Source organism: Oncorhynchus gorbuscha, linkage group LG11 (assembly GCF_021184085.1).
Source record: "Oncorhynchus gorbuscha isolate QuinsamMale2020 ecotype Even-year linkage group LG11, OgorEven_v1.0, whole genome shotgun sequence".
Classification (NCBI taxonomy): domain Eukaryota; kingdom Metazoa; phylum Chordata; class Actinopteri; order Salmoniformes; family Salmonidae; genus Oncorhynchus; species Oncorhynchus gorbuscha.
In genome coordinates this window covers 54,788,273-54,805,862 of record NC_060183.1, presented here as the reverse complement: position 1 = coordinate 54,805,862, position 17,590 = coordinate 54,788,273, and the positions used below count along the sequence as shown (strand labels likewise).

Genomic DNA, 17,590 nt, shown 5'->3' with positions numbered 1-17,590 from the left:
TGCTGGTGGAAGTGCTGAACATCAAATGGTCATTTCTACGGCTTTGTTTTAGTTAACCTAATGCACAGTATTTTACTACAGACATGGACGGTTATACAGTACAAGTGGGATATTATACTGGAATTATAGTTGTAATGTTTTTGGATGGCTTTGTTGTGCAATTATCAAATCCGACTTCAGCCTCCTGGCCTACTCTTGAAAGAGAATTTTCCAATCCTGGGTGGTTACACAATTTCATTGATTACTGCTGAACATTTAAGAGTTAAGATATGACATCCAACTTTGGTTTCATATATTTTAAATATGAAATCGTATAGGGATGGTATCCAACTGCATCAAGATAATTGTTTGATGGCTTGTCACTTACCAGTCTAAGTCCTCTGTTTTGCCTCAGAATCAGTGAAAGTGTAGAAAATGTGTTAGATTGTTTGAATTTTAGCCACTAGAGGGATACACATATGCTTTCCAAACTCCGTAAACCCCGTCCCATCACAATGTGCCATGGAAAAATGGAATTGCAGTGAGTACCTGTGACTTCCCACTTCGGCTGAAAAAAACACAGCCCGGAACATTCGAAACATCAGTTGCTCACTCTTAAAAAGACTTTCGGAGTAATTGCTCTTAAAGCAGACGCCCAGTGCTGGCTCTCTCTCTCTCTCCATGTGTCTCTCTGTTTCAGGCAAATCAATGAGGATCGTAATGCTTATTACTTCTGCAGCTCTCTCTCGCTTTACAAGATGATGTTGTGCATTTCAACTTTTGAAAATCAAAAAGTAAGTCAATGAATTTTTCTTTAATAAGATAATGACAGGTCGGTTTATTTTCACTTATTTGGAATTTTAATATGTGGCATTTTGTATACTGTTTTGCAGGTGGGATAAGAAAACAACAAAACGGTGTGACAAGCGTTTGGCGGACAATTGTGGGTTTCTGCGAGTAACTCATACAATCCAAGGAGTGATGGGGGGCACCATCAACCTCATCCCCCTCTCTGATTGAGAACTTATTAGTCATCCCTTTGGTTTAATGAGACCTATTGAAAAGACACCGTGGAACATATGCATGAATCAAATATTCCTGTGTTCATTGAATCTCTCCAGAAGAGTCTTACTTTTACATGGGCAAGGAAAGGGGGTCGTGGCTTAACATTATAAAGGGTGATATTACAGTATGCTTCATGGGTTTATTTAGACTGAATCTACGGTTTGACAAGCGGCTGTAAAGAAAAAAACAAAAACAAAGCGAAACTCGGGAAGAGCATTGTGGACCTAAGAATTTTAGCCTATATTTATCAAATTTATTTCTATTCATTGCTCTTTTTAAAAGTGGTACCACCTCTTCTCCTGAAAATGAAACTTTGGACTTTTCCCTGGCTGCTTTGCCTGGTGATACTCATCTTATGTTTTGGATCAGAGTGCGGGACTGTCCGGAGAAAGGGGAGATCCAAAAGAGACTTGGTGCGTATCAGGGAGGCGAGAGCCACCTTTCCAGGGGCTTGTGCCACACGCCTGCCCCGGGGCAAACGCTCATTGCCCGGCTTGGAACGACGTGTACCTCGCCAGCGCCGGCGCTCCTCCCAGGCGGAGGAGAACTCTCCAGGTCGGGGGAAAGCTGTTTATTTTACCGGCAGGGGTGACCAACTTCGGCTTAAGCCGGGCGTGGAGATACCGAGAGGGAATTTTACGCTGGAGATGTGGATCAAACCAGAAGGAGGTCAACGATCTCCTACGGTGATTGCAGGTAGCCTACACAACTGTCACAGATCACAAATGAATGAAGGAATGGTTTTATTAGTCTTATGCGACCTAAAACTCAACAGCATATTTAGTTTAGTGTGAAGTTTAGTGTGAAACCGGTATATTGCATTAAAACGCACATATGAAACAATAAAGTAGGCTATGTTAGAAAAACCAAATGAAAATCATAACTCACCTTTAGCTTTGTGGGCTATTATTATATAATTGTTTAGATCAAACCATGCACGGTTGTCACAGTAAAACAACATGCACTCATAAGTGAGTTGAGAGTGAGTTAATTTCAGAACTGATCCGCGCCAATGATGTAATGCCTTGAAAATAGCAGTATCAGAGATTTTATTCTAGGTTATTCATACAGTATATGTATAAAATCCATTCATTACAACGAGGACCTCTGTAGTAATATAACATGTAAACGAAAATCGTATCTGAGTGATCATACCCAAGTATATGCATGCATAAGTATATACTTGGTATGATAATTCAGATACGATTTTCGTTCACAGGTGAAATTACTACAGAGTTCCTCATTGTAATGACTAGATTTTATACACATACTGTATGAATAACCTGGTATATTTTTTGAAAATGTCCTTCTATGAACTTTCATGCGTAAAATGACTCAAATATTGGGTATAACAATTGTAGATAAACTAGCCTATTTTAAGGTTGTTCGATATTGCCATTTATACTGCATCACTTGATTGACAGGTGATGTCATCGTGCGTAGAAATTGTGTTATTTATGAGGCGTCTGGCTATTTTAAACTATGATGTAATGCTAGAAACGTTGAATTCGTGGGCACGTCACAGCAGGCAAAGGGGGAGAGTGAGAGAAATATGTTTTATTCTGAAGTGACTAGAGAGCACTGTGCGTGCCGCAAATCCAAAATGCTTCCCAATCGACACTTCTGGATTGGCTGTGGAGGTTACGAGACCGGAATAGAGCCGCGGAGTGGCGCGCTATGAGCGTCCGAGATCCCTCAAACCCAGCCGCAGACATAGGCTATGCGCGTAACATTAGGTGACTCTAACTTTGACACAATTAACATTAGGTGACGCTAACATCGACAAAATTAAAACCCTCTAATCGATTGGGGGGTCTTGGCAGTACAGGCTATAGATTTGCATGTGTGGTTTAAGCGTTGTAAAGTGATAGGGGGGAGAACGTAGCCTACTTCATCCACGCACAACGCACCTTGTGAATGTTATGTGAGTCGTCTTGGATATCCGAGACCTTGCGCAACGTAAACTAGGCAACGGCACACGGTAGCCTACATTGCCGGAAAGAACCCGTCTGTAGAGACTATTGTGTGAGCTAGCACAAAACATTATTAAGAAGACACCGAGCTGGCAAAACTATTTCATGTTATTCTGAAATCCACAATGCCAAATATTTTGACGGCATTTCTTTCAAATGTAGGTCTATGTACTGTTTCTATATTTCAGTGTCTGTGCCACTGCTTCTGATGTAGATCGGTATGAGATTCGATCCCATGGGCTGCCAACAGGGAGCGTAGCAAACAACTGACTGCTTGTGTGCAGATGCGTACTATTGTAGTTTACCCCTTGTGAGGCACTTACCCTTGAGAAGGGAGGGTTTCACGCACACAGACACACACACTTCTGCTAAGGCAATCTTGATTAATGTGTTGTTTAGCATAGTATGTTTATTATGATAGACCTGTTATTGTACTCAGTGAAGGCCTCTCATGGACTGAGACACACATACTGTATATTCTGGTCTACTCTACCATCCCTGTTTATGCGTGTACGTGTGTTGTGTGTTTGTGTCTGGATGTGTGGCTTTTCCCAAACTTGGTCCTTGGGACCACAAGGGATGCACATTTCGATGTTTGCCCCAACACTACACAGCCGATTCAAAGCTTGATGACTAGTTGATTATTTGAATCAGCTGTGTAGTGTAAGGGTAAACCAAAACGTGCACCCCTTGCCTCCCAGAGGACCAAGTTTGGGAAACACTGGTCTAGCCACTGGACACACTGGTCTAGCCACTGGACACACTGGTCTAGCCACTGGACACACTGGTCTAGCCACTGGACACACTGGTCTAGCCACTGGAAACACTGGTCTAGCCACTGGACACACTGGTCTAGCCACTGGACACACTGGTCTAGCCACTGGACACACTGGTCTAGCCACTGGACACACTGGTCTAGCCACTGGACACACTGGTCTAGCCACTGGACACACTGGTCTAGCCACTGGACACACTGGTTGAGTCAATGTTGTTTCCACATCATTTCAATTAAATGACGTTGAACCAAGTTGGAAGAGAAGTTGAATTGAAGGCTGTGCCCAGTGGGTAGGAGTAGAGCTGGGACAATAAACCACAAATGATTAACACCGACCACTTATTGTGAACATTTTGCTGATATTGTTCATTACGATAAATAACCTATACTGGAGACATATAAAGTTTGAAATGAAATGTTAGCTAGTATGGGTGATTTTTGATGGGACAATTGATAGCTACAATATTTAAAGTCATATTAGCAGTAGTTTTAAGGGTAATATGTTTTTTAATTTTTTTTTATACATTATGAACTTAGCGTTCAATTTGTCATTATAGTGATATTTCAGTCAATTTATCGGGATATAGATTTTTGCCCATATTGTCCTGGTCTATTAGCTACGCTCTTAGCTACACGCTTTGGCTATCCCCCTAGGAGAACCTTTTTTTGGCTCAAAGTAGAACTCTTTTGTGTTCCACGTAGAACTACATGGATCTCAAAGGGTTCTACCTGGAATCAAAAGGGTTCTCCTATGGGGACAGCCAAAGAACCCTTTCAGGTATCTAGAGAACACCTTGTTTTCTCAGTGTAGGTTTGGTCTGGGGTTGGGGGCAGCCTAAGCCAGACCCTTATTAAATTCTCTCTAGGCATTTCAACTCATTGGGGAATCTGTTGAGAGCTTTGTGATTCAGATGAATGTCTTAGCCCGACGGAGTAATGTTATATCACTTATATTCAAATCAAATCACATTTTATTTGTAATATGCCGAATACAACAGGTGTAGACTTTACTGTGAAATGCTTACTTAAGAGCACAACGATGCATATTAACCTCATGCTTGTCTTAGCCTATCCTATCCTATCCTATCCTATCCTATCCTAGCCTAGCCTAGCCTAGCCTAGCCTAGCCTAGCCTAGCCTAGCCTAGCCTAGCCTAGCCTAGCCTATCCTATCCTATCCTATCCTATGCATGTCATTTTATTGTTTGTTTTCATAACATTAAGATTAGTGTGTTTGGGAAAAGACCCTTCTAATAATAAAAAATACAAATAAAATCCCAATCGACAAACATTATAATGCCTAATCTTTTAAATCCAACAATCCCAGGCCTAAAGCAGTCCCATCCTGTAGTTTTGACCCAGGCTTGTTTTCTACAGCTGTTTCACCCTAGTTGTTTTACCCTGGTTTTTATCACTGTCACTGCTTTTTGATTGAGTGTGTCAACTCACCGTTTGATAAGTGAGGGGAGACGAGTAGTACAGTAGTGTGGTATATACTTAGTGTTTACCATACAACACACACAGGGAGACCTCTGGGTGTGACCAAAGTGACTGGCGGAGGACCAGAGATAACTCCTGTAAAAATGTGTCTGTGGTTCCTTTCTGGTCTGTATTGACTCTACAGCCCAAAACCAGGGCTAGTAGAATACTTCATGAAGTCCTAGTCCAAACCACTTTCACAGCCAGCCAGGTGTTCCAGGGCTCAGGAACCAACATATATATGTACATATGTTGCATTGCTGACATATGTAGGGCCCACGATGTATGTATGTTGCATTGCTGACATGTGTACAGTATGAAATGTACTCAGTAATATCTGTTTGTTTGTGGTAGCTAGTATGTAACATTTGCTGGGCACTTCCCAGGATTACTCACTGCCTATTGACATGAGGAGATGTGCCCGCTGTCTGCTTACTGGTATCAATCAGTAAGAACAGCTGGGGATTTTAAAGTGACCTGTATGACACACACACACACTTTGTCACTTGTAATGCAGATGTGGCCAATGGAACTGCAGGAGAATGATTCCAGCAGAACAACAAGATTCAGGACCATGAACAGCGCTGACAAAATGAGCATGCGCAAACAGGAAGTAGAAAGGACCACCCAAAAATAAGGGGGAAAAAGGAAGCCAGGGTAGATTCCATGGTAGCAGTAATGGAATAGCTCAGTCTTGCGATTTCATTTGATTTGATTTGCGCACTCGTTCAAACACGAGCAAACCCAATACCAACACCAGTCACTGAGCAGCCTTTAATTTTAGAAACAAGGACGATGGTTTTTGCTTTAGCGTAGACACTTTGAGCTAACCCTCCAGTCCAAAAAATGTGAGGAGCCCCTGTAACTTCCCTTCTCCATATTGTGACATGTTGACATGTGGTTACAATTGGTGTCCCGCTTTTGAAAGATACATAAAGATGGTCTTTAAAGAGGAAGAGGACACTCAAACTGTAATTTAACTTGACTGAATGCTGCCATGTGCTTTACATCCTCATGGCAGTTCATGTCACGCATGTTCCCTGTCCTAATGTGAGATGACTTTTACATCTGACCTTTTGCCCTTTTACCAGGTCATGAATGCCTGTCCCGCATCAGAGAAAGGAAAATGCAAGACAGTGGATCAGAGTTTCTCTTCCATGACCGGCTGTAGACAATAAATGCCTGTGTTGGCAGATGCATCAGCAGTGATGCACTAGTGCTATGCAGGTTTTAGTTGTGAGATGATATATAACTAATAACCAATGACATATAACATCTAAGAAGACATATAACATCGAAGATGACATATAACATCTAAGAAGACATATAACATCTAAGATGACATATAACATCTAAGACATAACATCTAAGAAGACATATAACATCTAAGATGACATATAACATCTAAGACATAACATCTAAGAAGACATATAACATCTAAGAAGTCTTATAACGTCTAAGAAGACATAACATCTAAGATGTCATATAACATCTAAGACATATAACATCAATGACATAGCATCTAAGAAGACATATAACATCTAAGAAGACATAACATCTAAGACATATAACATCTACAACATATACCATCTAAGATGACATAACTACTTTGGTTAAATGTCAACATTTTGACATACTGTATTTCTAATGAGATAGCTGGGTATTGAACTTGAATAGCCAGATGTCTAGTTATATAATACATTGGAGGAAAGCCACCGGGCATACAGCAAAAGGCTTTATGTAGTCTCTTGATTTCAGACTTTAGGTAGATGAGCTTTGGTGTTTCTGTTGAGATAATCTAAGGCTGGAAAATTATAAATGTTATTTCACCCAAGATGTCTTTTACTGTATAGGTTTGCCATGAGATCATTTGCATATTACACAATTCTCTTTTGAATCATTAAACGTAATGAGAAGGTTTCAAGTTAATTACATTGTTGAAAATGTCTCCAGTTAGTTATAGAGCAAAATGAAATTGACTTGTAATTGACTGTCATTTGAATATTTAATTGAAACCCCCACTGGAGCCTGGTGCTGTTAGGAATTGTGTTTAGAGTCTAAGGATCAATGTACATTCCCAACATGTCAAGTACACGGTGTGGCGGTCACTTGGGGCGGCAGGGTAGCTTAGTGGTTAGCGTGTTGGACTAGTAACCGAAAGGTTCCTGGATTGAATCCCTGAGCTGACGAGGTACAAATCTGTTGTTCTGCCCCTGAACAAGGCAGTTAACCCATTGTTCCTAGGCCATCATTGGAAATAAGAATTTGCTCTTAACTGACTTGCCTAGTTAAATAAAGGCAAAAAATAAAACTTCACTTTGTCTGAATGCAATGTCCCTTTCCCTGACTTTCAGAGCCAGAACAGTTCAAAAGCACACACAATGGGCTAGCCTCCGTTGTTCCCTCTCTCCCTGCTTTTCCTCAGATTTCTCTGACGCTTGTTTTCTTTGTTGTTGTTGTACCTGAGTGTGTTATCCTTGGGGAAAGACAAATGGCAAGTGCAAGCAAGGTCGCCCTCTAAACTGACATGAATGGTTTTAATCCTTAGCTTCAGTGTGTGTATGCAAATACCTGTGCGTGTGTGTGCATGTGTGTGTCCGTGCATGTGTGTGCCCCATCTAAACACAGAGCAGGTTGGGTCTGGAAAAGTGTACTATGTTAGATTAATTGAGCATGGCAGAATTATGACAGCTGTTTACACTAGAAGCGCAACACGCATTTTAACATACCTTTTAGCCTTGAGTGCACAAGCTGACAGATGGAGGAGTTTTTCCTTCCACTGTAGTGGAAACACTGAGGACGTCACACTAAATACGGCTGACCTTGACATTGAACCCCACCAAGCTCTTTGAATGGCTTGGCAATTAGAATGTCCCCCTTTCAGACAATGATGACATCCTCCTACTTAATGTGCATCGTGTTAAAGGGAGTGAAGACACTGATCGGATTTTAATCAGCATGATCATATTAATTCATTGAGGAACTGTGGGCTCCCGAGTGGCGCAGCGGTCTAAGGTACTGCATCTCTGTGCTTGAGGTGTCACTACAGACCCTATTTCGATTCCAGGCTGTGTCTTAACCGGCTGTGATTGGGAGGCCCATTGGGAGGCACACAATTGGCTCAGCGCTGCCCAGGTTAGGGCTGTCATTGTAAATAGGAAGTTGTTCTTAACTAACTTCCCAAGTTAAAATAAAAAAAGTCCTATATAGACGGAGTAACAAAGATGGGTTGGGGATTGCATTGGATACACCTACCTGGTTCACATTGTATGAAGAAGTCCTGAAACCAGCGTTATGCGTTATGTGGACTGGGAAGGAATGGAGATTGAACCTTTATTTAACTTGGCAAGTCATTTAAGAACAAATTCTTATTTACAATGACGGCCCACACCAGCCCTATGGGACTCCCAATCACAGCAGGATGGGATACAGCCTGGATTTGAATCAGGGACTGTAGTGATGCCTCCTACACTGGGATGTAGTGCCTTAGACCGCTGCACCACTCGGGAGCTGCATTCCCTCGTGTTAGTACATGTGACTAATGTATGCCCCTGGCAGTGGTGGTCCCCAAAAGATTTTGTGAGCACATGGATTCCCTCATGCTTGAGGGGCTCTGCTAGGCATGTCAGTGTGCTCTGGTGTATGTGCATAGGCGTATACACATGAACTGTTCACACATGTATGCACTCATGAACACAACACACACTCAAACAAAAACATACACACACACACACACACGTACACACACACACACACACACACACGCACGCACGCACGCACGCACGCACGCACGCACGCACGCACGCACACGCACGCACACACACACACACACACACACACACACACACACACACACACACACACACACACACACACACTAAACATAAACATTTAGCATTCAGAGATCCCCTGGGAAGTGAAAACACATTACCACACTGAACTTGACATACTGTATGCTTTCCAAGTGCAACAGGAAAAAGGTGTTTTGGTGCCTCTAGCGTAACAAGGGTTTTGCATGAAACTACATCTTCTGGTTCCCCAAAATGTTAAAATGGCCTCATATTCATGAAATATTCATTGTAAGAGTCTATGGGTCTCCCCAAGCTAAATACTGCATGCACCTTAACTAAATTTCCAGGACATTTTTCTCATGCTATCTTCAAATGTATAATTTTAGTACATCTACGACATAATCTGTACCTTATTGTTAATGCCTACATCTGATGAATGAGAGAATGTGACTACGTGACACACTGATGCATTTGATGTTTTTTTGGATGAATTATAAGACAAACCTTACAGTAGAGTGTCTACATTTTACTGTTCATTTTACTGTTTCATTTCAAAATATGTCAAATGAACAGTAAATTGGATAAGGGTGACTCGAGGCAGACCTCCTAGGTTGATGATGTTCAGGAAACAAAGCGGTGAAGCCCCTGAGACTAAACTTTCAAAATGTTATTAACTGAGAATACAAATGCTGGCTCCCAGTGCTGCTCAGTGTTGACTAACATCTGCTCTTTCTCTCTGTCCCAGAGGTGATCAGTGAACTATCCAACACTCTGGCTCTTTCTCCCTCTCTCTCTTTCTATCTGGATTGTGTTGTTCTCTTTTAATTGAAGTTGCACTATGTAAACTTTTGGGTGACCCGGCCAAATTCACATAGAAATGTGAGTTATAGATCTGTCATTCTACTTGAAAGCAAGTCTAAGAAGCGGTAGATCTGTTCTATGCGTGCTATTTCTATGCTTCCTGTTCTTTTGTTTTTGCCTCTTTTACTTTCGGTTTTGTACATCAGCTTCAAACATCTGAAACAACAATTTATTTTTTGGGGTTATGGAATATATATTTCACAGCTGTTTAGATGGTACAATTCTCTACACTATACAAGCTTATTTTGTAACATAACTGAAATTTGGCGAATTATTAGAGTTTTAGCAACCGGGAAATGGTGGAGTGATTTCTGCATAGTGCAACCTTAATTTAAGGTGTCTCTTAGGTAACGTACCAAAGAACATCTGAAAGTCAAAGCTTCATTCTCTCTTTTTTCTCTCTCTTTCTATCCTTCTATTCTCTGTCTCTCTCCCTCTTTCTTTCTTGCCATGTCTCTCTATCTCATGTTAACTGACTCTCTCGCTCTCTGCTTTCTCCCAGGTCTGTATGATAAGTGTTTCTATGCCTCCAGCGACCGGGGCTGGCTGCTGGGCATCCGGGCGGTCAGTGAGCAGGGCAACTGCGACCCACGCTTCTTCTTCTCCTTAAAGACGGACCGTGCCCACAAAGTCACCTCCATCCACTCCAATGGCCAATACCTGCCCAACACCTGGGCCCACCTGGCAGTAACCTACGACGGCCTCTACATGAAACTCTACGTCAACGGCGCCCAGGTGGGTGTTAGCCGGGAACAGTCGGGCAACGTCTTCAGCTATCTAACCAAGAAGTGCAAGGTGCTGATGGTGGGCGGGAATGCTCTGAACCATAACTACCGTGGGGCTGTGGAGAGGGTAAATCTGTGGAGGGAGGCCCGGGGACAGAGGCAGATAATCAGGGATATGCAGGGTCATGAGGATCCTCAGGATGCGCCTCAGCTGGTGATCCGGGAGACCTTTGAGCACCCTGCCAGAAAATGGCTGACTGTGAAGGATGGCAGCTTCCCCCAGCAAGAGGAGGGTGGCAGCAGCAGGGTGGGACAGGCTGAAGGGGTAGGAGGAAGTGGAAGTGGAGGGTCCTTGGATACCACCCTGGAAACCCCAACCTGTGGTCAAACTATCTGCGATAACGTGGAAGTGGTGACCAATTACAACCGCACCTGGACCTTCCGGAAACCCAAGACGATACGATACCGTGTGGTCAACGTGTGGGACGATGCTGGGAGCAGGCCCACTGTCATGCCTCATCAGATCCAATTGCAACACCAGGACCTCAACAAGGCCTTCGCTGTCTACAACATCACCTGGGAGTTGAGCGTCCACAACGTCACCAACTCCTCCCTGCGCCACCGTCTGGTCCTGGCCAACTGTGACATTAGCAAAGTGGGCGACGAGGCATGTGACCCAGAGTGCAACCACACACTGACGGGCTTCGACGCAGGCGACTGTAAGAGGCACCGCAGCCGATGCCCCGAGTACAAGCAGGGCAACGGGGTGTGCGACCCCGAGTGTAACTGGGACAACTTCTTCTACGACAACGGAGACTGCTGTAACCCCAATGTGACGGATGTGACCAAGACCTGCTTCAACCGCTCCTCTCCACACAGGTCAGCTCTCTGTCTGTGCTTTTATCTCTGCTTCATGAGTCCTAAACAAAGATATAGCTTGGTGTTCAATTTGAAGAGTTTCTCACAGTTTGATGTCAATGAGGGATTTGCATAGGCATTTGAAACAGATGTTCAAGACAGCTGAGGGCCAAAATTAGCACCAAATTAGCGTTTCATAACCATTTGATATGCATCGTCCATTTAGGATTTGTCAGGGTCTAGTCAACAGTTTTGTGTCAGAAAATTGTTCAAGAAAAAGTCATTGTAAGTACAATCAAGTATTATATACACTGACTGCACAAAACAATAGAAACACCTGCTCTTTCCATAACATAGACTAACCAGGTGAATCCAGGTGAAAGCTATGATTCCTAGACTAACCAGGTGAAAGCTAGGATTCCTTTTTGATGTCACTTGTTAAATCTACTTAAATCAGTGTAGATGAAGGGGGTTAGACAGGTTAAGGGAGGATTTTTAAGCCTTGAGACATGGATTGTGTATGTGTGCCATTCAGAGGGTGAATGGGCAAGACAAAATATTGAAATACTTTTGAACAGGGTATGGTAGTAGGTGCCATGTGCATCGGTTTAAGTGTGTCAAGAACTGCAAAGCTGCTGTGTTTTTCACACTCAACAGTTTTCCATGTGTATCAAGAATGGTCCACCACCAAAAGGACATACAGACAACTTGACACAACTGTGGAGAGCATTGGAGTCAACATGGGCCAGCATCCTTGTGGAACGCTAGACACCTTGTTGAGTCCCACAATGAATTGAGGCTGTTCTAAGGGCAAAAGGGGATGTTTTCCTAATGTTTTGTACACTCAGTATATGTTCCTGACATGGCATCCTGTGCATTCTACCCTCAAAAATGTTCTTACTCAATGCTGTGATCCACTGTCCATGATTGTGAGGTTTTGATACACTGTCAGTCAGTCCTACTGTCTCCTGGCTGGCCCTTTTTGAGCAGAGTGTAACTCTACCCCCGGCGGTGTGTGTGTCTGGCCCAGCTGGGTGTTCTCTGGGACTGTTAGTCCAATCTGTCTTTATCACAGGCTCAATCAGCGTCCCACACTTGGGGGGCCAAACCAACGATCTTTTCTCTTTTCATTTTTCAACCTCTTTTCTCTTCCTTGCTCTCTGTCTATACTCTGTAGCCCTAATTAAGCTAGATTGATTGGAGAGCTAGTGAGATTGGAAACAATGACACTCTAGACAGACCAGAAGGAGCAATTAGAGGTCAAGGAGAGCGGCCAGCATCACTCTGCTAGCGGCGGTAGGGACTCATTTCAGTGTAACACTACCTTCGAGAGACATTTTTGTGGGGGAAGTATATCTCCCTCGGCAGGGGAAAACGGGCGCCCGATACGTCTTTGCAACGGTATTGCTCTTCTCTTTAAGCCTCGGGAAGAATGTTATAGGACTGGGGTCTTCAACCTTTTCTTGCTCAGGAATCCCTCCTAGGCAGACCAGCAAAACTAGGGAACCCCATCATATTGCACGTTAGCAAAAATACAGTACCAGTCAAAAGTTTGGACACATACTCATTCTTTATTTGGACTATTTTCTACATTGTAGAATCATAGTGAAGACATCAAAACTATGAAATAACACATATGGAATCATGTAGTAACCAAAAAAGTGTTAAACAAATCAAAATATATTTGAGATTTTTCCAAGAGCCGCCCTTTGCCTTTGCACACTCTTGGCATTCTCTCAACCAGCTTCACCTGGTATGCTTTTCCAACAGTCTTGAAGGAGTTCGCACATATGCTGAGCACTTGTTGGCTGCTTTCCCTTCACTCTGTGGTCCAACTCATCCCAAACCATCTCAATTGGATTGAGGTAGGGTGATTGGAGGACCGGTCATCTGATGCAGCACCCCATCACTCTCCTTCTTGGTCAAATAGCCCTTACACAGCCTGGAGGTGTTGTCCTGTTGAAAACATATGGTAGTCCCACTAAGCGCAAACCAGATGGGATGGTGTATCGCTGCAGAATGCAGTGGTAGCCATGTTGGTTAAATGTGCCTTGAATTCTAAATAAATCACTGACAGTGTCACCAGCAAAGCACCATCCCACCTCCTCCTCCATGCTTCCCGGTGGGAACCACACATGCGGAGATCATCCGTTCAGCTACTCTGTGTCTCACCAAGTCACGCCGGTTGGAACCAAACATCTCAAATTTGGACTCATCAGACTAAAGGACAGATTTTCACCAGTCTAATGTCCATTGTTCATGTTTCTTGGCCCAAGCAAGTCTCTTCTTATTATTGGTGTCCTTTAGTAGTGGTTTCTTTGCAGCAATTCGACCATGAAGGCCGGATTCACGCCGTCTCTTCTGAACAATTGATCATAACGCTTGATGGTTTTTGCGACTGCACTTGAAGAAACGTTAAAAGTTCTTGACATTTTCCGGATTGACTTACCTTCATGTCTTAAAATAATGATGGGCTGTTGTTTCTCTTTCCTTATTTGAGCTGTTCTTACCTTATATGGACTTGGTCTTTTACCAAATAGGGCTATCTTCTGTTTACTACCCCTAACTTGGCACAATGCAACTACTGATTGGCTCAAACTCATTAAAAAGGAAAGAAATTCCACAAATTAACTTTTAACATGGCTCCCCTGTTAATTGAAATGCATTCCAGGTGACTACCTCATGAAGCTGGTTGGGAGAATGCCAAGCGTGTGCAAAGCTGTCATCAAGGCAAAGTGTGGCTACTTTGAAGAATCTCAAATATAAAATATATTGATATGATTCCACATGTGTTATTATTTCATAGATTTGATGTCTTCACTATTATTCTACAATATAGAAAATGGTAAAAAATAAAGAAAACCTATTGAATTAGTTGGTGTGTTTAAACTTTTGACTGGTACTGTATTTTGTGCATGTCTTGTCTTATCATCAGGTGAATGATAATGGCAAGGAGAAGTAATCAACATTTTACAATAAATAGATCAGGTACATAGTTTTCAATTATTTTGTTCTCCCCACATTGTAATTGGAAGAGGAAGTGTTAACTCTTACAAAGACTATAAGCTGGAAAGGTAACTGAAATGTTGTTCTTTGAGAGCATGTGGTTATACAAAGGTTAGCCATGTGTTCGCAAAAATGAATGTCCTAGTCAAGAAAGCCTACCAGCAGCCAGCGCCACTTGCCACACTGGTAGCCTATTCGTGTGTTCTTTATCAAAGCCTATGCTAGATACTCCAGTGAGTGTCATTTATTCAATTTTAGTTGAGAAATGAAGTTGACATCATTAGAAAGAATATATTCTCTTATTTTCTACTGTAGGTATGTCATTCAAAATGTGTTTATTCTGTTGTTGCTAGTGGTATTCATAAAAACATTGAAATAAAATACAGGTTTTTTTCCACCAGTTTGTTAGGGTTACTGAGAGGAGATGCTGAGGCCTCCACTGCTCTAATACCTGCCAGTATGTGCAGGATTCCTACTCTGTGCCATGGAGGATGATTGAGCAGCAGTGAGAAAAACGGTTTCTGATTCTCTCTGGAACTGCTTTTCGTCATGGACCTTGAGGGGCTCCAGTAGTAAAGGGTTTTTCTTGGCGGCCGTGAAACTCGAACACTGAGGACAGAGACATTTTGCAGCGGTTGTAGAGGGTCCTTGTGGTCTTGAATTTCTAGCGGTGACTGGAGAAAAAAAAACCTACCAATGTCAGATGCTAGTAGATGTTTTTGGACAGCGTCATGCTAAAGAGAGGGGGGTGGAAAAAGGCCCCAAATAGGGCTATTGTGGGGAATATTTGTGTCTTTCTGATGTAGCCAGATTCAAGGCACTAGGCTGTTTTCTATCATGCTCATTGCAAAGGCCTGGAAGCACTGTCTCGCTGGCACTCTCTGTGTTTAACATGGCTGCTAAACAACTTTGTGTGAGGCGACATCAGAAAGAAGAAGCAGGTGGGTCTGCCATCTCTTCCCTCCCCTCCGTTTCAGTCATCATCACAAAGTCATTCATCAACAGTCAGCCAAGACGGCGTCTCATAGAAATCAGCTATTGGCACACACTTACAGTCCCTTCCATTCAAATCTCCCTGCAGACATATGAAAGATGGGCTCTTAAAAGGGGGGATAAGAGAGATTGAAAGAGAAATGAAGAAAGAGAGAGAATTCTGACGTTGAAAAAAGAGAAGCTCCCCGAGTGCTTCTTTATTTTGGTTTGATTATGGTATGTCTAGAGAACCTCATGGAGGGCCGCACTACAAACATTATTCGACATTCCTCCTTAATTGTGGAATTCTGGACGAACTACGCACTACATACGCAAGGGAACAATGGCTGTGAGGTCCTGCGTTTATTTTTGTAGCCCTCATGCCTGTTACCACTTAGTGTGTTTAGGAATCTGGCTATTAGGGGACAGTGGTAGGCCGCTCGGCTCAGCAGCTCTGCATTGCTAGCTGCTCTTCTCTGCAGTCCACAGACAGAGGCTCCTCTGGAAATACCACTGATAATACCTAACAATCCCCTCGCATAAAATGAAATATTTGACATTGTTTTCACAGGCCTTTGTTGTTATACTGTTTTACGGTTATGCTGATATTTGATGTTATTGTCAGGGGATTTTTCACGGGATGACATTCTTCCTTATGTCTGGTCCCGACTGTGCTTACCGGTATGTGAAAATCTGAGGTGAAACAACAGTAAGTACTTAGGAGTTGATTTGGAATTTACATGGGTGAGATAGTACAGAAATGTAATCTAGTGGCATTCACATGCAACACTGTCATGTGTAATTTGACCTGAGAACGCCAACACATTTTCAAGACTGTCCCACCACCTTTGAAAGCCCACTTTAAGGTTATGATTGGTTGGTACGGACACACCACCAACACTATTAAGAGTCTCCACTTAAGATAAACAGATACACTACAAGTACTGGAAACGTTAGCATGTGTTTCCAGGTGCATATTCTCTATACTGTACTTTAATTCTAACTCTGGAAGTCCCAGTTGTCTAGCTTGGGTGTCCAACTTTTGAACACTAGTGTCAAACACTTGGTCTTACGTAGGTTGTGTCCTCCTCAGAGCGGGAAAAAGCACAAAAGATTAAGGATGGAGAAAAAGAGCCTGTCAGTGTGGTAATAACGTCAGGGATGAATGAGGCCTTTAGGGTCTGCGGTGTTGACCAAGCCGATGACAGGAGAGCTGAGGGGCCCACCGATTTAAAAGTGTTCTTGGCCGTTAGGCCGCCATCACCATGCCAACTCACCGCAGCGTTTCACACTCAGCAGCCCCAGACGTATGTATACGAGGCAAATTTATGGGCTTATATGAATTATATATGGGTGTAAATGGATGAAGTCATAATCTTTCATTTAATATGTATCAGATATAAAAGCATTAACACTGCAGTTTGAGCTCTCTTTGCACCCTGGACTGCCCCAGAACAGATGCCCGCTGACATCTGAATTTAGTGTAGTTACATTTTCCATTTTTTTTCCGCCTCTTCTCTCTGAGGCTCTTCTCTCTCTCTCTCTCTCTCTCTCTCTCTCTCTCTCTCTCTCTCTCTCTCTCTCTCTCTCTCTCTCTCTCTCTCTCTCTCTCTCTCTCTCTCTCTCTCTCTCTCTCTCTCTCTCTCTCTCTCTCTCTCTTTCTAAGTGATCTACAGTAGATGTTCTTCCCAGGGTATGCATGAAATGTGGAGTCTTCAAATGAATGGAAAATTGTCTCTCCCCTGTGGCTCCCAAGGGGCAATGGACGTGGAATATGGGGCAAGGGGCGAAGGATAGAGTATGAAGGGTAAGAGATGAGGGGAGAGGAGCACTGAGGGGGGTGAAACTGACCCATCAGGCCCTAATTTGGGTTAAACCAGAGACATCCTCAGAGAAGAGCCTGGGAGCTGGGAAAGGGAGAGTGGGAAGGAGGGAGGGCGTTAGAGATGGGGAGAGCACAAAAGAGAGGAGGGAGAGACAGAGAAAGTGATAGCGAGTGTTAGAAAGGGAGAGAGACAAAGTCGATTGCAGGACAGGCCCAAGACTAGAATATTCACTCCCAGAGGCCCAAGTGGCTAAAGTAGTGTCAGACACAGTAGCTGTGTGT

General features: G+C 43.1%; 1 protein-coding gene across 2 annotated transcripts in view; it reads left to right on the top strand.

Annotated features, from left to right (window-relative positions):
• The first annotated feature begins 515 nt into the window (after positions 1-515).
• LOC124048944 (pappalysin-1-like) overlaps positions 516-17,590 on the top strand; it is a 125,660-nt gene continuing 108,585 nt past the window's right edge. For both annotated transcript variants that reach the window (XM_046370133.1, XM_046370132.1), the window contains exons 1-3: positions 516-773; positions 873-1,740; positions 10,425-11,526. In XM_046370133.1, coding sequence (XP_046226089.1) covers positions 1,350-1,740; positions 10,425-11,526 — 1,493 coding nt within the window. In that variant the 5' untranslated portion in view covers positions 516-773; positions 873-1,349. The remainder of the gene's footprint in view (positions 774-872; positions 1,741-10,424; positions 11,527-17,590) is intronic.